This window comes from Monopterus albus, unplaced genomic scaffold, assembly GCF_001952655.1.
Source record: "Monopterus albus unplaced genomic scaffold, M_albus_1.0 scaffold4.1, whole genome shotgun sequence".
Classification (NCBI taxonomy): domain Eukaryota; kingdom Metazoa; phylum Chordata; class Actinopteri; order Synbranchiformes; family Synbranchidae; genus Monopterus; species Monopterus albus.
The window spans coordinates 1510204-1537045 of NW_018127884.1; the positions used below are offsets into that span (position 1 = coordinate 1510204).

At 38.4% G+C, this 26842-nt stretch overlaps 1 protein-coding gene across 1 annotated transcript in view; it reads left to right on the plus strand.

Annotated features, from left to right (window-relative positions):
• Positions 1-26842, plus strand: part of LOC109964526 (protein diaphanous homolog 3) — a 170432-nt gene that overhangs the window by 33514 nt on the left and 110076 nt on the right. The window contains exons 14-18 of the mRNA XM_020607896.1: positions 3220-3338; positions 3462-3526; positions 4531-4635; positions 7398-7721; positions 9752-9866. Coding sequence (XP_020463552.1) covers positions 3220-3338; positions 3462-3526; positions 4531-4635; positions 7398-7721; positions 9752-9866 — 728 coding nt within the window. The remainder of the gene's footprint in view (positions 1-3219; positions 3339-3461; positions 3527-4530; positions 4636-7397; positions 7722-9751; positions 9867-26842) is intronic.

The window sequence follows — 26842 nt, forward strand, 5'->3', positions numbered from 1 at the left end:
TCTCCTCACAACCTGCTCACACACACTTTTTCAGTTGTACCCACAAATGTTCTATTGAACTGAGGTCAGGGCTTTGTGATGGCCACTCCAATACCTTGACTTTGTTGTCCCTAAGCCATTTTGCCACAACTTTGGAAGTCTGCTTGGGGTCATTGTCCATTTGGACATGACCCATCTGTGACCAAGCTTTAACTTCCTGGTTGATGTCTTGAGATGTTGCTTCAATATACCCACATAATCCTCCTTCCTCATGATTTGATTTATTTTGTGAAGTGCTGCAGTCCCTCCTTCAACAAAGCGCCCCCACAACATGATGCTGACACCCCCATGCTTCACAGTTGGGATGCTGTTCTTCTGCTTTCAAGCTTCCTCCTTTTTCCTCCAAACATAATGATGGTCATTTTGGCCAAACGGTTCAATTTTTGTTTCATCAGACCAGAAGACATTTCTCCAAAGAGTCAGATCTTTGTCCCTGTGTGCAGCTGCAAACCACAGTCTTCCTTTTTTTATGGTGGTCTTGGAGCGGTGGCTTCTTCTTTGCTGAGCAGCCTTTCAGGTTATGTCGATATACGACTTGTTTTACTGTGGATACAGATACTTTAGTACCCGTTTCCTCCAGCGTCTTCACGAGGTCCTTCGTTGTTGTTTTGGGATGGATTAGTACTGTTTGGACCAAAGTACGTTCATCTCTAGAAGACAAAATGTGTCTCCTTCCTGAACGGTATGGCGGCTACATTGTCCCTTGGTGTTTATACTTCTGTAGTATCGTTCGTACAGATTAAAGGGGTACCTTCATATGTTTGGAAATTGCTCCTAAAGTATGAACCAGACTTGTGATGGTCCACAATTTTTTTTCTGAGGTCTTGGCTGATTTCGTTTGATTTTCCCTTGATGTCAAACAAAGTAGCACTGAGTCTGAAGGTAGGCCTTAAAATACATCAACAGCTGCACCTCCTATTGACTCAATTGATGTCAATTAGGCAATCAGAAGCTTCTAAAGCCATGACGTCATTTTCAGGCTGCTTAAAAGCACAGTTGACTGAGTGCATGTAAACTTCTGCCCCACTGGAATTGTGATTATAGTGAGTTATAAGTAAAATTATCTAACTGTAAACAACTGTTGGAAACTGTCATATAAAGTGCATGTCCTAACTACCTTACCAGAAAGAGAGTTTGTTAACATAACATCTGTGGAGTGGTTAAAAAATTCAGTTTTAATGACTTCAACCCAAGTCTGTGTAAACTTCTGACTTCAACTGCATGCTTGAGGATATCTCTTTAATTCTGCCTTAAATCTCTCTGTGACATTGGCTAACAAAGGGAATTCTGTCTCTTTCATCTGCAAGCCATCTATGGCAACAATGGCTCCAGAGTATTTCTGATCTCCTATTAATGGTACTTTTCAAAGGCTTATTTTATGCTGGTTCGCTCACAGATGCATGTGAGTTAAACCCTGGCTTGATCAAAAGATGGAACTCTAATCTGAAGAATACAAAATGCATCACCTGTGGTTTTTCTCCCACCCAAAACCAGCACCTAAAGTGTCTGACACACTGCTCTGGTTTTTCAGATAAATTTTCTACCTTTGAAATGATTCTGAAATGTTAATATTGGTGGTTTTGTAACTGCGAGAATTGGTGCCGTCAATTTAGTTAGTGTTAATACCAGCATAACAATATTTATGGAATAGACAAATACACACACTAGCAAACAATCTGACTTTTGACTGTGTAGGAACCTCGGGCGTTGAATTTCTTCTCGCGTTCAGTCAGTATAGGGAGCTCCATTTAAGCAATACTTTATAAAGATTTTGTAGAGCAGTGGCTTTTTATTTACTTTTTTATTTGTTTTTTGCCTTTCCAAAACCAAAACAAAACAAAAAGTGTACAGAATAAATTAAACAGCGCATTTGTCTTCTCTACTATTAGCATGTCTGGTTAACCACTCACAACCAACCCAGAGACACTGTCGGGCTCAAGAGGCATTTCATCCTTTGTGGTATCAAAAAAGCTGTTTATGACAATACAACCACTGCCTAAATAGTTATAATACAAAAACTTGTTCTGTATTGCAGTATAAGCACAATGTGTTTTCCTTGTTTCCTTGTCTTCTTTCCTCTTGGACATGGGCCTAAGACCTTTACATAGTCAGGCTAATGGCAGTGATGTTAACTTTATTAAGTAATAAGATTAGTAAAATAGTTATAGCTGATTAAAATCTACTAGTGTAATTTCAGGTTAGAGAACAGTTGTTACTTAGTTGATAGAAAGTAACAGCCAGCAAATTTGATAATTGTTGTGTTGTGTAAATGACTTGTTTAGTCATTTATCAGACAGACATACCAGACTTTTATTGACTCCAGATTGTCAAATGTGAGGGTTTTCTACTTTTTTCAGTTCTTTTGTTTTTATGGCAACTTGAAAATCTTTAGGATTTAGACTCTTGGTTGAATAATTAATTTGAATCTGTCAACTGGGATGGCCACGCTCACATTTTATGGCTTATGCTATGCTTGAATTAATAAAAATATTTATAATCAATGGAATAATATAACAGCTGTTACAACTGTTATATTGATCTCTTGGAATGAGGTTGCTAAGGATAATCACCTTTATTGGCCAAGTATGTTACACACAAGGAATTTGTTTCCGGTACAGAACCGAGGCAGCCATCTGTGGCGTCAACTCAACCGATGGCTCTAACCATTGGGGGCAACGGAGGGGTTCAGTGTCTTGCCCAAGTACACTTCGACATGTGAACTGCAGGCGCAGGCTAGTAGCTTTTAGTGCTTGAGTGCAGTGATTGATATGTAGATACACTTCGAAAATGTGTATACATTCACAGTAGTGTATTTTGCATTTGACAAGTATTGGAGCTGAGTTTTGTCTCACATTTACATTATGATGGTAAGTAAAGCCCTGACCTGGAGCCTTCTGTTACATTTAGACTCTCTGATAGCCATTATGCAGTGACTCTGTCTGGCTGCATAGGGCTAAGTGTAGACGTTTTTGGGATCTGGAATATTTTCCTTACAAAATATTTTCCTGCACACAGTTCGGTTTCTTTAACATCTGAATCTGCTCAATTAACAGTTCTTGTATAAATCTGTACACAATTATGTTCGAAACCAAATGGATTATAATGATGCTTGTTTCTGTGATGTTTTTTTTTTTTCTCACTGCCTCTCTTGAATTTCTTGTCATTTTTCCTTACTCCCAGGCCCCAGTATTTTAAGATCATTGACGAATGTGTGTCTCAGATTGTGCTTCACCGCAGTGGCACTGACCCAGACTTCAGTTATCGCAAGCGCCTTGACGTTGACTTCACTCACCTCTTAGGCAAGTCACACTCTTCTGGCAGTATAGCTGTAAAGATACGTAAATACATATAGCTCATTTACATTACAGATATTGTAGTTCAATAAAGCACAAATCAATTTCATTCTGTTTTGTGATTTTCAGAAGTTTGTGTGGATAAAGCTCAAATTGATGAGTATGAAAAGAGAGCCTCAGACCTGGAACAGAAGGCAAGTATTGATGATAAACAACTTTTCATTTTACTATATCCACTTCACCACCTGCCAAAAACAAAACCCACTAAAACATGTTGGCCTTCATTCTAATTTCTTTAATAAAATAAGTAATAAAGTAATAAATAATGTTTAAATAAAAAAAAAGAACACTTTGAAGCAGATATAATGCTCTCAATTCCTGTGTGCTTGTTCTAACAAAATAACGCAGGATCAAAGCAATAGCGAGAGCCAAAGAGTTTAAATTTACAGTCATCACTTAGAAGAAAATGACAGATTTAAAAGGCTCAATGATTAAAAAAAAACTTTTAAACTGTGCAAAATGTGGCATCTTGCTATAAAATAATAATTAGCTTGATTAGCAATGCAGTTGTGAAATTCCATATGACAATCAAAACATGCATTTTAGTAATGCAAGGTAGAGAATCATACATTTGACTGGATTTTTCAGTGCGAGAGCGATTTATATAGCAAAACTTGTTCTTGCCATATCGTTTTAGATAAATGTTAAGTTTCCTGCCTTCTGTTGATGTGTGCTACGTCTTCAGCCAATATAATTAGGTCCATGCACAGCTGAGATGTTTGGAAATGTGTTGTCCCACAGCAAAACAGTGGAGTTTTTTTATTTTGGTCATTGTCAACACATAGACACACACATGCTTGTGATATGTATGAGGTCAAATGAATTGGCTGCTGTGACTAAGTGAAGTCGGGGAAGCAGCAGGTTGTAGATTCTGATTAGAAGGACGGGCTCACTGATTGGCATGTGTAGGGTACTTAAGTTTTTTTTTAATGAATGGGTGTTTGACAGAAGGTCAAAATCCAATCAGATAATCAAATTAAGATAATCAAGATAAAATTGATGTCAATTAAATAAAATAATTGCACCATTAGACTTAAACAATTTTAATGATTAATGCTTATGTTAATTTCTAGTTACACGAATCCAATAACAGTGTTTGTTTGTATGGTTACTTTGGATATGTGTGTCTTTTTTTAAGTTTGATGAGGAGCTTCTAAGCAGACAGGAGACACAAGCTCAACTGGGGAAGTGTGAAGAAATAATAGGTGAACTCCAAGCAGAGCTGCAGGCCTTCAGGTCCCAGGTACATGACTTCTGTATCTTTGTTTTTGATGTAAATTGTTGTAAATCTTCAGGGGATGTGAAATGGGAGAAAACGCTAGATTTGATTACACAGCAATCCCCCTGAAATCTTTTCTTACTTTTCATTATAAAAGTATGAGATTTTCTTGTTATTGGGACGTGGCTGTGGGTTTTATCCACCAGAGCCTATAGTTCGGTTTGACACGGAGGCTGCGCGACTGGCTAGCTGACACTAAGTCTAATGAGAACACTGACCAGTCCTCCATGTTGGCCATTTCTAATTCTCTGATCTCTATCCCATAAGAGGAAATTGTTCTAAAAGCAATTTATTCTGACAACCCCCTTCAGCCCTCTCTACTGGGCCTCTCATCAACCCGCCTAACTCTCCAGAGAGTTGCTCCCACGCCCTGGAACTGCAAGATAACTACACACTCAGAGAGGGGAAGAGAACTTCCATTTTATTTTCCCGATAATTTTTCAATTTGAGAGAGCAAACACAGAATGAATACCCAAAGAGTAGCTTGGTTCAAGTGACAGTTTGAACCAAGGTACATACACACACACACACACACACACACACACACACACACACACACACACACACACACACACACACACTCACTCTGGCTGTGTTGTGTCAGTCTAACTCTCACCAACACTCACACACACTTCTTGTTAATTCAGAAAATGTGTCCCTCCCTCTTGAGGCAGTGGTGGAGAAAGGGCCCAGGGCTGACCTTTCGTGTGCGTCTTTAATCTAAAACTGGTGCATGGATCAATAAGCCATTTTCTCTGTATGATACAATTTACAAAGCTTTGTAGTCCCGGTTATAACATTTGATTTTTAGCCTTGGAAAAACACAAATTCATTGTGGGTATGTTCTGAACAGAATCTGAACCATTTATGAGCATTTGGCCTCTGCTGGCTGGTTGAATGAACATGCCTCCATTATCAGCAGTGTATTAGAAAGGGAAGCCTACAGTGATACATGCTTGGCAGACACTGCAGTTCATCTGCTTACATTTTTTTCTCCCCGTTTTTATTTGAGATGTGAATTTACTATTTATTGTATTTACTGTATCAGGGGCTACAGGTTTTTTTTTTTTTTCTTTCTTTAGCACTGTTCCACACAGTATACACTACGGTGGCCCTGAGGCGCAAAACACATCATTTCAGAAAACACAGCGACAAAAAGAGAAAACTTTCTTTTCTATGGCATGTTACTGTATGTTTCTTGGTATCCATCACTAGTAGGACCCGGTGTTATACTGGTAATGATGGATTTCGGGGCAGAGTGTCAGAATAAAATAAGAGAGTACAACAAGTGCAACAATAAATCCTTGACATGTCTCAGATGGGGTTTCACATGGATTCAGAAGAATCTCTTTATTCCTTTTGGTCCTAGCTGTGTCTTTCAGACTGTCTTCAGGGTACAAACGTTTTCATATCTTGCTATGTTATCAAGAATATTATAATACTGTAATGTTCTTTGTTGACATTCTGCTTATGATTTCAGCAGGCCTGTCTGTCTTTTTCCATCCTTTCTAACTCTGTTATAATTAGTCCAGTAGCATCAACATTCACAGATTGCATACAATATGTGAAGCTTTATTTCCTGATCTTGATTGATTTGGGTTCTCTTCAGTCACAAGACAAGACAGCAGTGTTGTCCTTATGTTTTTTGTAATCTGAAATCTCATTGTGTTATTTTTTGTGTTGTTTTGTGAAATGTTGTATTTTGCACCTCAGGGCCACCATAGTAAATAGTATCTTACTGGAAACAAGCTAAATATTCTGTAATCAAGTAATATGCGCCAGAATCAACATGAAAATGCTGATGAGGTAACCAAAAATAATACTAGCCCAATCAATAACTTTTATTGAAAATAGAATAAAAAGACAGCCGCTGCAAAAAATTAACTGACCTTCAAACTGACTGAGGGTTTAATGTTAAACCTGCAGGCAATTTTAAGGTAAAGGTCACTGGAACTAGATTATTTGTTGTTTAATTCAAGAATTCAATCAAGATTATAAAGGTGGCTCACACTAATGTCCAGATAAAGAAATATGAGGCAGTTGATACTCCAGTGACAAGGATATTGGATCTTGGCTGTGTTAGAACGCCTTTAATATTAAACCATGTCCAGCAAGATTTTAAAGTTAAAAGATTATTTGATTTACTTAGATATATAGATTTTGCAGTAAAATGACACAGTTCACACATTAACACCTGTCTAGTACAGCCGTAGTTCTGTTGTTGCAGAGCAGCTGGGGAAATCACCTTATTTTTATTAATGCTGGTATTATCTTTTTAATATGTGTACATCCCCTAAAGAGACAAAACTAGGAATGAATGTTTCTTAATAACGGTATCATCAGTAGTGTAATAGTATGCCTCCTTAGTGTGTTTTCTTTAGAATGTCAGTGGAGTCCTGTGGCATGAGATTGAAGTTTGCCCTAAATTGTGCTTTGGCACTGATATTTGTTAACAAAACAGGCTGGGGTTTTGTGATTGAGATTTGGTGATAATGAAGAACACACTGCCACGTCTAACTGTCTTGCTCCAAAGAAGGCTCGTCAATGCTTCTTCATTATTGTTGATACAATAATTTTTTTTAGGCTACCGTTGCACTTTTGGTACAATAACTGTTCATAAGCTAAAAATCCCCAACTGTCCCAACATGCAGAAGATTAACATGTTTTTATTTATTTTTTTTTTGTATGTATGTTTTACATGTGTATTATTATTCTTACCTGTCCAGTTTGGAGTGGCACCTGCGGGCCTTTCCTCAGCCCCGGCTGGACAGGTGTTATCTTCCCCAGCAGTCCTGTCTGGACCTCCACCTTCAGCTTCGGCACCTGGGGTTCCAGCTCCCCCTCCTCCACCACCTCCGCCTCCATTACCTGGTTGTCCTGCCCCACCTCCTCCACCTGGAGTGCCTCCTCCATTTGGTGCCCCCCCTCCACCACCTCTAGGCTTTGGGGGTGCTCTAGGCTCCCCTCCTCACCGTGCACTGCCTTATGGCCTTAGGCCTAAGAAGGAATTCAAGCTGGAGACCTCCATGAAGCGCCTCAACTGGTGCAAGGTACGGTTTATAATATATAATAATCCCCAATTTCATACATGGTAATATGCATGGCCAAAAATATTTGCTCTCTTTCAAGTAAATCGAGCCGGTGGTCGCTGTGTCTTCCCCCACACGACCACACACAATCATTACAATCCTCTCGTTAACCCACATCACATCACACGCAGCAGGCACGCTGGCCTGATATTGTTTGGAAAAAAGTCTCATGAGTAAGAGTTTGTGAGATGTGTATAAACAGAGTTGCTTTTGCATAGAAGTACTAGAACATATGTTCACCTAATTTTTTTGAGCTTTAGGTCACGTCTAAGACGATAATTCACCGTTGTAACATTGTAGATAAGCCAGAAATCAAGGAAAAGCTTTGTTTCTGTTGTTTACTGGCAGCACTTGAACGGTACAGATGTTTTATTAAGAATTAAACTAAAACTCCCTACTTCTATGCCAAGCCAGCAATGACAGAAAATAACAGATGATCTGACGCTACAGCCTCAGTGGTACCTCTACAGATGTTGTTCACTGCAGAGCAGTATGGCTTCACACTACAAGTGGTATTAGTTTGCAGTTGATTAATAATTTAATGTTAGATGTACAGTGAAACAGGTGTTCAGCAAAATAAACCATATGCTTGAAATTTCAAGTGAACCTTTTAGTAGCACATGAGGAGGAGCCACCTTATGACACGGCTGTTTGAAACCCCTCACCTACAGTATGTCTCTCTCTTGAGTTCAAGAATTTTACAAATAACAGAGTAACCTATTTTTACAGTGGTGTTACTACTGATCCACCTCTGGGTTTGCAGTGTCATTTTCTTGTTATTGCAGCATCTTCTGCAGACTGATGATTCCTGCCTTCTAAATGCTGCTCGTAAATGTGCTGCTATTCCATCATTATATCTGTTCCTGCATAGTTTATTCTTCTTGCTGTCATTTGCAAATCGCACTGGTGCGCCTAGTTATACAACATGACTAGTGGGTACCTCAGTAGCCAAATGGTTATGGTGTGGCACACCATATGCTCAGCACAGTGTGTGCGATGTCAGCAGTTCAAGTCTGGTTGTCGGATCTTTGTTGCAGGTCTCCTCTTCTATCTATCCCTCATTTCCTGTCTGCCTCTCTGATTCACTTTCATATACTGTATGTATATACCATAATAAAGGAGAAATGGGCAAAAAAAATTCAATTATATAAAAAAAAATGCAACTAAATCGTTACAGTCTGGAGCCCTGTAATACTAGTACCATACAGCATGTTAATGTGTTAAGGAACTAAATTAATAAGTGTATTTATTACCAGTGTTGTCTGCCGTCCTCTTTTTCTTTTTCTTTTTTTAACATTTTGTGTCATCAGTTTGAATTGGTTGACCATTTTGACTGAATAGTTCATTAGTCTGTGAGCCATGTGGTGTTGTAGAGTTTATACCTTTGGACATCAGACAGCTACAACTAAATTAATACAGCCTCAGGTTTAGTGCTATCCAAAGAGGGCATTTTATGGCATTAACTTTGTATAAAGAATTAAAAACAAAGATTGAATTCTACATTATTGTCAGCTAGCTGCTTTTCAGGATTATCTGAACTGTGGTAACTGCTGAAGAACTGCCAAAATAAGCGCTGGACTTGGTGACTTGTATCTGGGTATCTTGTGTGTGTGTTTTTTTTTTTTTTTTTTTTTCTATCCAACTACAGTATTCAGAGGAAAATTAAACATGAAAGAGAAAAGAATGTGCCAGTTCCTCCACTGTAAGTCCAACACTATGCAGCAGGTTAACAAGAACAGAATTCCAAATTGGTATGTCAACAATCGTAACATGTACTGTATTTTCTTGGGAACTAACGGCACTATTGTGGAGTAACTTTGGATTAATATTTTTGAGGCTTTAATGTCTTTAATATTATTCCCATTAGAATGATGTATTTCCTTTACACTATAGTGACATGTTCCTCTGTAGCCTCTCTAATCTGTGAAGTACAGAACCATTTAATTAAATATTTTGAACTGTTGGTGTGTTTTTTTATTTTTATTTTTTAGATTAATCCCCAAGAAATGTCAGAGGGCTGTTTCTGGGTGCTGGCTGATGAGGACCGATATGCAAAACCAGAGCTGCTCACCAGAGTTGCCGTCACCTTTGGTTCACAAAGAACAGGTTAGACGTGCACATTTTTTACCTGCTTTTTAATATTCATCTTCCCCACTGCTGCACCTGTATTCTGAATCAGCTTTGTTGTCATTAACAGACAGATGTTTTCACATAATTTGTGGTTAATATACTGCATTATTTAACATATTACTGCAGAATATATTTTTCCTTGTTTTTTCTGTGAATTCTACTGTTTCCTCTCCACCTTTTCTTCCATTTCCCTATCCCAGCTTTCTGACTCATCACTGTGACACTTTGGCTTACATTTTTAGTGTCGGGCTAGACAGGAAAATGGCATGGTTCCACAGTTGAGGTGGAGGGTTAAAATGATGATTAAAAAAAAAAAAAAAAAACTGAATGCATTTCTGCTTTTGTGTTGTGCATGTGTATGTACATGCATTTGTGCTTGTGAGGAATTGGCTGTCCCCTCATTGAGAAGGAATTGCATTACAAAGATGCGGACAAGTGTTTGAATGCTTGTACCAGCCCCCAAGGCTGCTGTTGGCAAACAAACAGATATTTGATCACTTGAATGGATAGTGAGATCTGCATGACAGACGTGATTGCTTATTTGTTACAGTTCAGTTTGGTCCAATTCCAGTTGTAGTTTCAAGCATAGTTGGTGGTCTTGCAAATGCTTAATGAACTAGAATGTGGATTTCTCTTTAATACCTCATTTATTGCAAACTTTTCTTGATTTGTTATTTTACACATGTACACATATTTTACAATTATTGCAGCACTATGTCAATATCAGTATTTTTACTAGTGTTTTAAAAGAGTGTGCTCATTACACCTCATGATCAATCCATTGAGTAAAATGAAATAGACCATGACAACTGTTAATATAATAGTTATATATTTACGGTGTCCATTTAGTCGTAATATAGTTCTATGAAGAAATAATACAAAATAATTTTGAAATAATGCCAAACGCTACCTGAATAAACTAGAAGTGTAGTTTCTCACATCTCATGTTTCTCCCTTTGTAGCAGTTTAAATGCAGTCTCTAACATATCATAGCAGTCAGCAGTCCTTGTTGAACCTGAGTCCCCAAGGTTCTGGTGGGCCACTGTGATTATTCCTTGTGGTAATGCTGCATGATAAGACACCATACAGTAAAAACCTCAGACATTAGTATGACTGGCAAGGTGTGGAATATTCATGTACAAGGTTGTTGGAATGATTAAAGCTAGAGCAGGAGGAAGCAAGAGATGTTATCAGCCTCGTCCTCTCCTGTGCCTTGTCTATTAGTCCCGTCGCTGATGATTTATTCACGTCTTGTATTTTCTTTCTTGTCTTGTCACTGACTCAGCTAGCTTACACCAATTTGAATTATTCATCCACGTGTTATCTACTTGACACAACTCTATGCTACTGCTCTCAAGGTACACAAGACGCCCTACACACCAGTGCACCCTTGTTCCCTAACGTCAAGCTGTTGAATAATGGAATCAGATGTTAATGGCAAACAGGTAGACAGATAGTCAAACAGGTGTTCTCTGGAGAGGGCAAAGGAAGGATGTCCACCAGCAGACAGTTCTGATTTTCCTGTTAGGGAAATAACCCATAGCTTTCACATCATCACACATGGCATTTTATTTTATAGTAATCATGAAACACACTTCTTACCATATGAGGAGGCATACACGATTGGTGCTGGTATGTAGTATACCTGCTTCCTGGTTTGTTACTGGGTAATGCATTTTAGATTTGGTGACAGCCCTGAAACATTTGAACAAAATCAAATATTTTACATAGTTTTGAATCTGTTCTTTCAGTTGTTTCTTCCCTGTTTTGTTTTCTCATCCCTGGTGGAGGTTGTAGGAGCAGCATGACTTGTGGTCTGAGCTGTCAGACCTAGTTACTACTGTTGCCATGTGGCAGTGAGTTGTGTACATGTATGTACCATAGGCTTGTCTTCTTATTAACACAGCCATGTAACATCATGTTTCATCTCACTTAAGAGCAGGAGCATCTGGATTAGTTAGGCATTAAACATTAAAATTGGTACAGTATAAAACCGTATTCACTGAGTTTTTCTCATGAAATATTCATTTATATTCCCAGAAACTTTCTTATTCTTTTGTAATATTTGTGCTAGTTGCTGTAGTTTTCCAGGAGAAGTTCTGCCATCCTGTAGGCTTGCTGCTGAGTTGGGACAGGGGGCTTGGAACAGTTTGTTTCGAGCCATCAGTGTTGTTTTTTTAATGGACTTAATCAAGTGTTTAAAAAAAAATCACTGATTATTTTGTTGATATTACTGAGGGTGTTACAAGAAGACTGGAACTACACATTCACCAAGATTTTATATAACTGCACTAAACAATGAAAAATATGGGTAGTAAATATGATTATGAGCTTATGTTGTTAAGTAGCCATTATTTTGGTAATATGCTTTATGTTTATTTAATCAAAGTGGGATGTGTTTTTGACTAAGGGCTAGTGCCACTTTACCACATCTCATCAGTTAGCGTATTACTTTAAATGGGTATTTTCACTTTTGAGAAAACAGGTCAGAGCAAGCAAAATTAAACAAGACCATACTGAATAATGAGTTAACTTCTGCACTCTTCTCTCAAGTCTCTGCTCATTAGCTATACTCTTTGATACAAGTATACTGTAAATGTTCTCCCCTAAACAATAAAAATTAATGGAACTTTTCAATAAGAGACAAAACAGTGGGGGGATGTTACTCTTAAGTGTGTGTAAGCCTATGTGTTTAGCCTAATGGAGCAATTGCAGAGTAGCATTAAGCACAGAAGACATGGCAACCCATTTAGCATAGAGGTGGTAAAAAGAAGCAACCTTGAATGCACTTCATAAATTGTGCCCGCTAGTGGAAGTTGATTCATCATGTTTGAAAGGTTGGTTTTTTTCCCCTCAAGGAAGAAGTTTTCTCTCATTTTATTTGACCCTTTTTGTATCACACATTACGTCTATACAGGGTATCTTTTCTTTTACAGTTTATTTTGCCAGGTTCCTTACCCGTCATCTCATGATGTTTTTCCCAAATCTTTCAGGTTACAGCAACTCATGGGTAAAATCAGTTCCTTTTATTGACTTGGTGAAAATAATCCTTAATTATGGTGCCTGCAAGGAGCAGCACAGATCAGTTGATTTGTCAGTAAAATGCTTTTCAAGTCCATTTGAAACAGTCAGATTAAAAAAGTAATAATGATCCCATTAAAATCCTGATAATTTTTGTTCTGAGAAGTTCTTTATGGCAGTACCTTGAATGCAAAAGTAATGAGAGTATTGGGAGTATTGCAGTTCAGAGCGAGAGACACTTTTCTTTGTTTGTCTGTAAGGGTGCATTAACTAACATTTTATATGTCTGATAAATCAAGTAAAAATGAGACGGGACCTGGTGTGTCTCAGCTGTACCACCCCTCCCTATGACGACCAGTCACTAACAGACCTTCTGTTGTTATTGCAGCTTTTCTGTCCTAATGACTGAAAAGAAATTCAGTGTAGTACCTTTAAGCTTGTTGTCCATTTTATCAACCTGTCTTTTGTTGTTTTGGGCCTTTTTGTGTTAGTCAAGTCCTCACGCTGTATGTATAATTTTCATGTATAGTCAGGGATTTTATTAAAAATGCCCTCTTTCAATTTCTGGCACATGATTTCTTTTTCTACCCACGAATAACCTTAGCATTGCCAGGTATTCAGTGCTTGAGAGTTGATGAGTGTTTGTGATCGGGCTACAGAGCTGTGGAGTGATTTCTGTTCAGCAGTTACAGTAAGGTTAACTAAATGCTGCCTACTGAGGCTGTTGACTCTAAATAAGAGCAATGTTTTACTTGGTGCATAGTAATCCCACATTTCTGTTTGCAGCCTTCTATCTTGGATTTTTTATCATGAAATACAATAACCTCCAAGCTTAAATAGACCTCAGTTTATTCCCACCACTGTACAGTATGTTGTGTGTTTGGACTCATTAACGATTTGTGTAGCTGCTTACACCTCAACATGATAGATAAGTATCACTCGCCTACATCCATCAAAATAAACAGCGTAATTAGTCTGGAGGTGATGCCTCCAATAACTCTGTGCATTAGCCATGGCCCCATTTTGATCACTTACCATATAGCAGACAGACAGGAGAAATGTCAGGCATCGTTGGATTTAAAAAATGGAGATGAAAAACAAAAGCTTAAATACACATAGTTTAGCTCACACTGAGCAGAACAAGGAAAAAAGTACAGCTTTAGAATGCTTGTGAACATGTTCGACAAAATAGCCACTTAATGTTTAGTGGTGCAAGGAATAGTACATTAGTGTGCATCTCTGGTTGGGATTTTCTTTTTACTCCATTTATTTTTCTCAAAAGTTACAGTGAAAGGATATTTCGATGCAGCTCACACAGGTTTCAATAAAAAGCTAATTAGTCTCTGTTAGACATATCGTTTCAGTGGGGAATGCTGGGGTTGTATTGTTTTGTGGACTTCTGCATCAGCTGAGTTTTTCCAAATTAACTACAGAGATTCACAGCATGTAACAAAAAGGGCCAATGAAATTTAATCCGCTTTCCCATTTTAAACAACAATTCAGTATGCTGGCACTTAATTTTAGAGACCACGCAGGCAACTGTGCTAACGTTGATGGCAGAAACAAAAATCTTTATAGATTTAGTAGACTTTGAATACTGTACATGCAATACATAATTATAGTCTAGTAGACAATATATGTTACTCTATATTGAACAAAATTAAAGCTGTCAATGACTCGCTCAAACCACTGTGATGTACCAGGTGTTTTTTGTAATTATTACAAGTACAAAAACACAGGTACACAGACGTAGCTGGAGAAACGCTGCCAGAGAGACAAGGAATATATATCAAGTTTAATTGTGACCTGCTACAGTAAATCTGAGGTGGTGGCCACAGAGGAGTGTACTTTGCCGCATGAAAATGTTGATTTCCCGTTTTCCCACTCTTTAAAAAGACTCCTTTGTGTTGTTAATTATGACACTCATCCTATGTACAAACAGGTTGTATATAAGCTCACTCAAGTGTTTTTCTTTTTCTGTTATCACCTACACTATGTGCATCAACCAAAATCATAATAAATTGCTACTACCGTTAGTCAAATTTAGTCTTTGTTCTCTTTAACCAATATGCATCTCAGTGAAAATTGTATGATGTAATCATTGATATTTACATAACACCTCCTCTTTGTTAGTCAGTTTTTATTGGATGAATAGCCACGACAACTGCTACAGATATCCGAGTTCCACAGAGGACGGTTTACAATAACTTTCACCTGCAGAACTTTCTTCTTCCACCATCATTAGATGGGTCTGTCTAATGTTCTGGTATACGACCAGACTTGCACAAATAATGGCATCAGCCTCACCTGTATTTTGTGTTGAATGCTAGCATGCACCTTGTCATACCACCATGTTAATCCCTGTTTTTTTAGGTGCTGTTATTGTATTTGAAACGTTTTCATTGATGTAATGTTTAGACAGTTAACTGCTCTGGGTCAAATAATATCACTTTCATTGTCAACTACTGTTGGCTATATGTTTTTTCCACTCACTGTGCAGCGGTGCTGTAGAAATATATACAAATAGAATGTAATCTTCTATCACAGATGGCTGCGGTTACAACTACAGTGAACCACATTTGACTTCATCTAGTTGTGCTCATTCATGTGGTCACATGTTCAACAGACTTCCACCTTTTAGCTCATAGAGATCACTGCAACAATGCTTTTCTTCCTCCCACAAGCTTTAGGAAGGTGTTGCTTTTAAGCACGAAATGGAAGCTAAGTCATGGAAGTCAACTCCAGCCCCTCTGGTCTCCCTGCCTGCTCTCTCTTACAACACAGCTGCTGTTTGGTGAGAGTCAGTGCATGCAAGCGGACAGCTTGCTTTTTCTAAGATAAAACAGCTGTAGACTAGTGGTCGTCTCTGCTTGCATTCGCAAAACAATAATACTTCCCATTAACTTTTCAAGGCATGTGAAATAGCAGGTGTGAAGTGAGTCTGTCTGTAATGGATGGAATGTCAGAAACTCATTCAGCCCCTCATGCTAACCTTTTGAGGTGAGCCATTTCAGGAAAATTGGAAGAAACAGTTTGGAAAATTCCTTTTTTTCTGAAGAAGTAGATTTACGAGGGAAAGAAAGTAGTTTTACTGAACCACAAGAACCACTGCTGACACTGCTTTTGCCCCTTAAATAGTGGTCTTTTGACCATTCAGGCAGTCTTTTAAAGCCACTTACAGTAGATGTAGACTTTAATATATAAGATTATGCCCCAGGCTACTCATGTACAACCTCTTGATAAATCATCATATTTTTATATATTAGGAAGAAACAGTTTGGAAAATTCCTTTTTTTCTGAAGAAGTAGATTTACGAGGGAAAGAAAGTAGTTTTACTGAACCACAAGAACCACTGCTGACACTGCTTTTGCCCCTTAAATAGTGGTCTTTTGACCATTCAGGCAGTCTTTTAAAGCCACTTACAGTAGATGTAGACTTTAATATATAAGATTATGCCCCAGGCTACTCATGTACAACCTCTTGATAAATCATCATATTTATATTTATTATATTATCTATTATCTACTATTCTGGCCATTAAATAACTTTGGTGGGTATACCCCATGAGCCCACCTTGTACCACACGCACATTCATATATTTCCTCACTCTTTTGACCTCATTCCACAATCTTTAATCTCTTGCTGCTGCTTTAGCTCCACTGTCTCTGTGAAAGCCTGGCCACTTGATGTCATTGCAACTCCAGGCACGCAGTTCTATTTCTGCCTATTGGCTTCCTGAGATGCTATCAGCTTCCCATAGTATAGGGCTGAAAGGTTATTAGTTTATTTCATACAGATTAAATCTCTTATTGTCTGTGTGGCAATTTTCCCACAAACATGCATAATATGACTTGTAAATGTTTACATGAATGGGTGTTTAGTGTAATATCTTTGAGTTCCTTACCAACACAAGTAAAATGACACTAACTCTTGACATGGGACAAGTACTCTGTCACACATTCACTCACATATGTTGTGTCCTTATCTACTTTTATAATACGACCACCTGAATCAGGGTACTTGGGCAAGTCATTGGAGTTCTCATTTTTAAACCAGTAACCCACAGATTAAATTCTAATGCTAAGTGTCATATTCTAAAAAATTCAGATTTTTGACTGCTGCCATTTCTGCACTATGAAACCAGCAGAGAGACTTTACCATGCAGCGCTCATTGTTTTTGCAAATATTCAACACCGTAAACCTTCAATGAGGATGTATAATTCGCTTTACTGGTTGAGAATACAGAACCATCATAATGGTCACAACCTGCTGAAGTGTACAGTACTTACTTTTGCACATTTTATGTTTTTGTTTTGAATCCTCAAGTTTATTATAACATGTCCTTCAATTTATTAGAGAAGAACACAAAAAGTAGCTTCATAAGAGACAGTTTGGAATAAAATATATATTGATTATCTAGTTTGGTAAAAGAGCTTTGCACATAGCTTTGAGGTTGAATATGACTAGCGAAGGGTGAACTAAATCTTAATCATTATATCCATGAGTGAGGGTTATCTCATTGTGATTATTAATCACAGATTATAAATTAAGTATAGCTAATGATGCTACAATGTCTGCTTCTGAACTCTGAGCTTTAATCTGTTCCCCTGACGTCTGAGGGCTTTAATTGCAGTCTTTGTGGTTACTGTCTTCATAGTCTGAGATTGGGGTGTGTGAGCGTCGAGAGAAGTCCTTCATCAAGGAACTTCAAAGAGAGAGAAATGGGAGCGGCATAGGTTGTAGCACTATTATAATTCATTTTAACAAATTGTCTGCTCACCAGTTTAGTAAGTAATTTGATGTCACTGCAGAAATCTGCATTCTTATGGTGATGTCTTAAGTTTCATGAACATGCACTTACTAAACAGGACTTCGCCCCTGCTGTGTAGGAGTGATTTTGTTGACAAACACCTAAGAACTTGGTCAGTGAACTTTATTTTTTGGAAAACATGCACACATGCATCAGAAAATTTGAAGTCACTTTCTACTGTATAAGCCAAACATGATTCTTCACACCACAAGTGAAATTCATGGTTTTGCTTAAGTCATTCCTGTGAATGTAGGTCAAAACATATTCACATGTATTAAATTAAATGTGGACGTCAGGTATGTTAATGCATGCAATGAGAGCAAACGATCTGTATGCTTTTAAGTTCTTTCTAAGTGAGAAAGTCAAATACAGATGTGCTAATGAAACTGCCATCATTAATGTCACTGTGCTTAGAACATTAAGGCAATTTCCATGAAGTCTTGAGATTGTATAGGCTGACCTAAAACTCTTCTATGATACATTTTATTTCGATGCATGCAAAATATCTCTCTGTTGACTGACAGTTCAGATGTCTGACAGTAAAATGCCTAAAATGCTTTTTTTTTCTCAAACATCACTAAACATCATTGCTTTGTCTCCATTTCTCTCCCTTTCTTCTCTTGCTTGTTGATAATGCTATTCTTCCAACTTCTGCTCGGCTGCACGATCTGCTTTCATGTTTGCTCTGGAACAGAAACCAAAGGTTAGTATGTTTTTGCTTTCACCCTTGATTTACAGTACAGTTTTAGTTGTTTCCATGATTCATGCAAAGATTGTAATGTCAGATTTTGTGAAATTGTGACCTGCAGATGAATCAGGAATAATGGGATTTTTATTTTCTTAATAAGAAAGCATAAGCAGAAGTGCAGAGGTGTTTACACTGAAACATTTTCTCCAAGTACGTGACAGTGACCTGGTGAGGTTTGTGTACCATTTGTGAACCTTACAGTCACACAGGAGCCTGGAGTGTCTCCTGCATAATGTAGAATAAATGCAAATATGGTGATTAAGTCACAGATTTGGAGAGTATGTTATAGAATTCTGACAACTGTTGGGATGAAAACTAATTAGCAAAGTATATCCAAATATAAATCACTTCAGTACATTGACAGTCAACAGTTGGAATGCAGTTATTTGTTTATTAAAATTGCATAGCATTGTACAGAAGAACATGTTCCCTTAGCCTGACCTGGCTGAAATATCAAACTAGAGTACAGTTCTTGACCACAAAGCACATTTATTCATTTTACCTCTCACTTGACTTTAAGTGTAATGTGATAACTTATGCTGCTTACACTGTTTCATATTTGCAGGACCGTTCATCCTGTTCACTCTGAAATGGAACAGGATTGTTCATATGAGACTGTCTTCCACATGGGTAGACTATATCTTACACAGTATTTCAGAGTTTTATCTCTTTCACATCTGACCGTACATTGCCTTTTTTCTTTTAATGAGTATGCAGACTGTACTCAGATTTTGTACTCTTAAAGTAACAGGAAACTCAGAACACATTGTAAAGCTCATCCACTCAGCCTTAGAATTTATGCTGTAAGACTTGTGCTACCTTCATCGCTTTAGTTCATGGTTCATGTACTGTCATAGCTACCTGCCTCTGTAACATGGCACTGTTGTATGACCTCTTGAGGTTGTTCGCATTATTGATGTGGCCGTGTTGATTTTATTTGCATGTGATTGAAATTCCTTTTCATCAGTCCCAATTTGCACTTCTTGGATTCCTTGTATGCATTAAAATTAATGTAATCAACCAGAAATAGAAAATGAACAGTTTTGAAAACAGACATTAGTATTTTAAATCAAACCATGCTACTGTCAATTTCCTCTAATTTGTGATATACCCAGACCTTACCTTTTGGAATGGCAGTAGTATCAAAGTAGTTAACTATTTGCGATATAGGTCTAATTATTCTTTGAAATCCATACATTTTAATTTTTTAGTCAGTCTAATTTTGTTTTAATCAAACATTTGAAATTGCATGGCATAGAAAGGGACTTTGCTTTGTAAAGGAGGCAGAAACAAGCAATTGTGATGAGTGGATGCCCAGAGAGAATACTGACAGCTCTCCGAACTTTCTGTGGTTTTGCAGATAGCCTCTGGAGAAGCTTTTTGAGATCATCAGTGTCAATATTTAGAGATAAAACATGTATAGCAGGGCTGTACCCTGGGTGTTTGCAAGAAGAGAGGTTGAAAATCACGGAAGGGTTTAGAGACACTGGTGGGTGGGAGCTGAGGGATATGAGATACCTGTCCCCTTATACGGTACTACTCATATTTCATTTGAACCTTTGTATTTATTCAATTCCACTGGCAGCAAGGCTGCTTTAAGTTTAACATTAAGGGCCACCAGTGGAAATAAACCAGTTGAGTGCCGTGTCGCTCCCATCTTTGTTCAGTTTTTGTTCTGGATCATAAAAAGATATGATAATTCAGCTCTCTGTGAAAACAGCTGTTTCTTTTTGTCTCTCTCTGTTTATCAAGACAGGGCAGAGAGATGCACTCATTGCCATAGTGCTGGGAAAATGAGCAACAACAGAAAGAAAGCTGCCCTTTCCTGAGGCTTCTTTCCAGCTAATAAATAACATCCAATTAGACAAAACTCTCAAAGATCACGAAATCAGTGTGCCATTTCTCTCCAGGATTTGGGCATCTGCTAATAACCTTACCTCTACTCCAATTGTAAAACTCTGCAAGATGAGAGCCAGGAAGGCAGAGAAACAGAAAAGGAGTTTAAAATATATGTTAATAGGTTTTTTAAAAACTCCTATATAGCTTGTATTTTTAGTGCATTTATCAGCAATATGTCTGAATTCAAACATGCCATTTCATCCAGCATTTGTGTGCATACATCTAAATGCACATCCACTTCACATCAATTTTCAACTGTATGTTAGAGACAGTGAATATAAAATAGCCAAACCAGATCCACATAGTTTTTATCTTAGTTGTTAAAAATATTTTCATAAGCAAATTTTTTATGGCCAGTGGAGTGCTAGAAAGAGTGCACTTAAAATGTAGTTTTACTCACCATTAATAACCTTTAAGCAACAAATGACTGTATTGGGTCTAGAGTGTGGATACCCGAACCGAGCCCTATGGAACCTGTCATTACCTGAGGGTTCGGATAGAAATTTAGAATTAATGTTAAGGTTGGGTTCGGACACGTAGGCCAAATTTTAGGCTAGATGGCTGGAGCACTCAAAGGTATGCTTTGTTTATTGATAAGGGGGAAACATCTTACAAACTCAACTGCGTCTAGTTCAGGTTGAGCTTGGACACCACACTCTTGAGCATGGCTTGGGTTTGGACAGAAATATGCAGCCCAATCCATGTTCAAATTCGGTCCACCCAGTATGTAAAGATAGCAGATCACAGGGATCCAAGTTAAATAAATATTTAGCAGTACACAGAAGAGGTTTTTAGAGAAACAAGTTATGCATAATAAAAATGTTATTTTCATTTATTAATTTAGTTAATCAGGGCCAGTTTATGTCAGTTAGTATTCAGTCAACTAAGCGTTTCAGGTTTAATCAAAAGTCTCATGTTTGTAGAATCTGAGCAGGTCGACATAAAAAATATGTGAAAGAAACAAACTGAAAGCAAATACTATGCTGGTGGGAAACAATAGAAACAAGTATTGCACACAAGTCTTTTTCTAGAGTACTACTATGTTTATATTTATCATTTCCAGCTCTAATATTTCTGCAATTAAAGTGGCCGTGGCATGCACATTTTGCTAATTTCCAGCCATTTAATGTTTAATCTTGGGTACCTCTAAATTAGCTTTACATCTATCATAACTTCAAATAGTAATTATTTCAGAATGATAAAACCAGAGAGCCTAAAAACAAGAGGATAGTTTGTGAGCAAGTACAACTCCTGCTGCCAGTGTTGTTGAAAGTGGACAGCACAAGAAACCGTGACAGAATTATTTAATCTAAATATCTCCTACATAGATAGGTAAACAGCGGTATATGTACCCATGAAAGGAGATGTGTAACACTAAACAAAGTGGGTAATTGAGAAACCCCATATTTTAACTGGTATAATACAGACATAGTAACTTCTCCAGCCTTACAACAATTTTCTCTACAGAAACAAGGTATTAACAGACATGTTTTTTTTTTGTTTTTTTTTTAACTTACCATTCAGTTCCGCCCAGTAGTGGAAACATCACACCCTTTCAAGTAGCTCCAAGGTCGGTGAATCCAACCAGTGGTTGCTGGATCTTCCCCCACATGACCACATACCATCCCAGAGTAGTGAAATTAATTCCAACAGGTAGTGTAGCGCCGACAATAACATCATGGGTCATTAATCTTCTCGTTAACCTGCAACACATCACATGTGGCAGACACACTGGCCTCAAGCAGTCAAAACAAACAGGTACTGTGCTCCGGTGGGAATCCAGCGTTGATGAGCTGATCATTAACTGCCACAGGATGCTCCACTGGCCGGCTGTTCTACTGCCCAGCTGCTTGTAGGTTAGACCCGGTGAGGTAAAACAGCGAGTCCCTGTACATGAACATTCCTGAATATGCAGTAACCTCAGACCCTGTATTTTTCTCCACATCCTCTGGTCACAGTGCAGCAGCAGGAGGGAAAATATATCCACAAAACTGCGTGCAGTCTCAAAATTCTGCTTTTACAATGGCACTGGTGGATGTCAGGCAAGATCACATGAATGCGCAACTGCCTGGAGGTTGTGACCGTTCAAGGAAATTCTTAGAAAAAAGTGTCTTGAGTGAGAATTTGGAAGACCTGTATAAACTGAGTTGCTTCTGCATAGAAGTACTAGAGCATATGTCCACCAAATTTTGGGGGGCTTTAGGGCACGTCTAAGATGACAATTTACCGTTGTAACATTTTAGATAAGTCAAAAACAAGGAAAAACATGCCATGGGCTCTTTAATAACAATACTAATAACTAAATGCCTAACACAGTCATGACATATGGCATTTGTGTCTTGTGAAGCTGTGAAAAGTGGTTCTTACATTGCCTTAAATTGATAGACCAGTTATTACATTAATTCATATACTGAGGATGTAGAGAAACTGCATTAGTTTGATTTGCACAAACATTGTAAACCTAAGTTTGGTTTAAGCTGAAACTAGTCAATGTTGGGGAGGTTGGTTATTGTCACCCATCAACCTAAGCTGCATGTCTTTTGACTGTGGAAGGAAGCCGGAGTAGCCAGAAAGAACCCACGCAGGCACAGGGAGAACATGCTCATTGTACATTTGTTTTAAAATAAGTTAACTTTTAATGAATTAACTGGTACATATGGTCACCAGTGTCCCCCTTTTTTCTGTTTCTTGCCATAGCATTAAGCCTATGTTCTCAGTGGATGTGAAGCTCTACAAATCAGTGTAGCCTGTTAAAGAGAAAGATTCTTCCTACTGCTAGCATACTATAAGAGATCATTTAACAGCCAATTTCTGTATAATTAAAATGGTCTGTTAAAAAAGCATGCGTATGTGGGTTTTGTCAATTTTCACAAGTTTGTTAGGGGGGCTACCTGATGAAAATGGTGGTTGTATGTGGGAGGGGTTAAGCTTATATGGCTGGTTGAACGGTTTAGATCCCACATGATCAATGGAGGGCTCACATCTGGAGGTAAATACCATAGTTAGAGCTGGCAGCTTGTCATGACTTGTCAAACTCAGACTGATGTGACACATTAAACAGTCGTGATCATTCAGACCCATGCTTCTAGTCTGTCAGTCTTCACTACAAAAACCCTGAGATTGCTTCTAAATTGGAGCCACTTAGCATATCAGCATAGTGAGGGGTAATAGAACTCTCGTATGCAAGGTGGGTGTATTTCTTAGAACAGTAATACCTTTTGTGGCCTGCTGATCGGAGAACTTGATAGGCTTTCACATTACAGTGAGACAAAAGGACCTGAGGAGGTTGGTGGACATAATCATAGAGGAATTATGAATAGAGAGGACTTGAGGAGGTCAGGATGAAAGGATTAAAAACAGGGTAGCAGGTGCTCTTTTTTTGTGAAATACCTGAAGGAGGCAAAAAGTCAAGTATCTCATATTTAAAGAACTCAGTCATTTATACTTTGAGTTGTCTTGAGTTTAAGACTTGAATTATACCTAATTACACCAACTGTCTTGGCTGCATTTGGGGAAAAATGAAATGAATGTATAGGTTACCTTTGAATGTGTCTGTAGTCCACTTGTGTTCCCTGAAGGCAGGAGATAGAATTAGTCACTAAAATGATCTAAAAAAGCTTTAAGTATAGTTTGCTTTGACCCACTCGGTGTATCTGAGGAAAGCAGCAGGATATCCATCGCATGCTGTCTAGCAGTCAGTATTGCTCTCCACTGTTATATAGCTGTTCAAATTGAATGGACTTTCTATCCTGTGTGTCTTTCCCTCCCTATCCCCCAACCCCTTCTGCCCTACCCCCACCCCCACTCTTTTTATGCTTTTGCTGTGACATTTTGAAGAACACCATTAGTTCTATAATGACTTTTCATGTGGCTGCAGAAAATTTGTGTCATTATGAGAGATCCCATCAAATGCATAATCATTAAAGGCTCTTTTCATTGTTTTTTTAATAGGGAGGTCTGATCACATAGTACACACAATGAACAGATGGCTGTGTTTTTCTTTCTCACAATGTCCAAGCCTATATGTTTTGAAATTTACCCATAATACAACTAGATTCTGGTTGTAATAACCAATGTGTTGCAGTAAAATTGGCTCCTGTGTACGGTACTTTTCATATAAGCAATCACCCACACATGTTTGAGCTGGACCTGTGATGGTGTCCTGAAATGCTTCAAAATGTCACATGTCAGTCATGAAAATGCACACTCATTGTGCTCAGCATTCTTCTGTTTGTCTGCTTTCCCTTTTTCCCCCCATTATTTTCTTCTTTTTCTTCTACTGCAGTTTTTCAAGCATCAGCATCTCAATTTATTCCCAATTTGTGTTTTTATGTTCTCATATCACCAAAGTAATGGGATGGCTCGTTAAAAACATATTTGCTTTTGCGTCTTTATTTTTCTGTGGTGATTTTTCATCCACACATGTATGTTTGTGTATATAGGGCGAGGGAAGTAGTGAAGGGGTGGGCGCATACGTGCTTGCAACAGCACAAGGAGAAAAATGGAAAAACGGAAAATGACTTCAGAGATGAATGGTTTAGTTTGTCATCAATCCATTGTATGACTTAGGAAATGTTGGGGTGGGCTTAAAAGCTGTTCAGATCAGACTAGTTCTGTCACATAGTGAAATGGAAAGGAGATGATAATGCTTCATACCTGCGAGTCAGGAAATTCTTTTAGAACACATACACACATATATACAGATATTTAGAGGCCATTGGTAGGTCTTCAAGGGGCCTTTAGAGGGCAGTACTCCACTGAGAATTAAGGTACCCTATAATGCATTCCCACAGGCCAGTACATACAGATTAACAGAGGCTTCTAATTTATTATGATTCTTTTGGTGAAGCGTCAGTGATTTTAGTCCAGAGTTGTGAACTGATTTTTTTTAAGTTGTGTATTAAGGGCAAGAGAAGTTTCTTTGTGATGAGCAATTGACCTGTTTGTTGTACACGCTGATGCTCATGCAGGAGGAAATGTAGTGGCTTTTACTTAGAAACGATCTTGGTATAGCAGGAATAGGGGAGGAGAGGAGAGGGAGGAGAGAAAAGCCTAATGAAGTCTGTTAATTTGCTGCTATCAGAATGAAAGTCTTACTAATTATGGCCCTGGGTCATCTAGTGTGGATCACAGGGAGAGGTGGCCCTGCATAGTATACTTTGATTAGCTCACTCACAACTCAGCTTCTCACTTCATTATTCTTTTTTCCTCTCTGTCTCAGACTCGCTGGTACGCTCACGCCAGCAAGTCTGGATAGGGGAATAGTCCAAGTGCAAACAGATCAGTCAAGGTGTCATGTTAGCATTTGTCTGGATGGTGGACTGTGTGCATTGAGAAGGCAGAAGGGCAAAGGTGAGGGCAAGTTGCTACTGGATATACTGGATGTCTCTTGTGCATTCTGCCAGGCTGACTCAAATTCGGGACTTAGCTGGATCAGTACAGTGAGTCAACAGTCAAGCCGAGCGCCTGGTTTGACTGTTCATCTCCCCTCTGTTGACTGTAGAGTTGACAGATGTGTCGGAATGGTGGATTTGTTCACTTGCTGCAAACAACCCTCCTCCTGTGCGTCAGATGTCTCACAGTGGATTTTGCTTCAGGCAGTGGTGTGTGTATTATATATGCATGTGGCATTTTAACATTGAATTGTGAGGCCCCCAGATTATCACTGCTACAGAAATCCCCCTAATAACAGTGATTTAAACCTTACCTGCATGGTTGCCTTGATTAGCTATTGGAAGCAACAGTGATTTAATTACCCTTTTGAAGACTGCTGCCCTCTCAAATTTCCCTCACTGTGTTCTTGAGTATCTGCTTTCTCACAAGGAGGTGACTGTATCTCTATAACTTGCCATAAATAATGAAGCCTCATCAAGAGAAAAGTCAACTCAAGGGTGTGATATCTCCTCAGGAAATAAAGTAGTTGGACAAATATTGGATAAAATAACAGGGCAAATAAGCACACATACAGTATATGCTGCCTGTCTCATTCACACTGCCAGCACCTCTTTACTTCACATTTCAATTTCTTAGATGTTGTTAGATCATGCAAAGTACTTGTTTGTTTGTTTGTTTTTTTTATTTGAAATTTTATGGATGTCCCTGTTTGTGTGCAAAAAGGAGGGTAGTTCTAGTAAGGTGTTTTGTCTGATTAGGAATCCATTCCGATGTGAGTGTAGAGGGATAGGGAGAAAGAGAAGGACATCTCAATGTGTGTGTGTTTGAAGGGGGGGGGGCGGTGGCGGAGGTTGGGTAGATTTCAGGGGTTACTTGTCTCTGAGGCCTGTCTGTCATGTACAGCATCAGTCATGCTCTTTCGCAGCAGTTTTATTTCATCCACCATTCCCTTTAGAGCTCTGACGGCACAATTCACTGATACTGCCTTGTGGGAAGTGCTACTGTTATGGGAAGCATGTGTGTGAGTGTAGTGTTACATGTTGTCATATTTTTGTCAAGTACCTTTAGACAGTGGCAGAG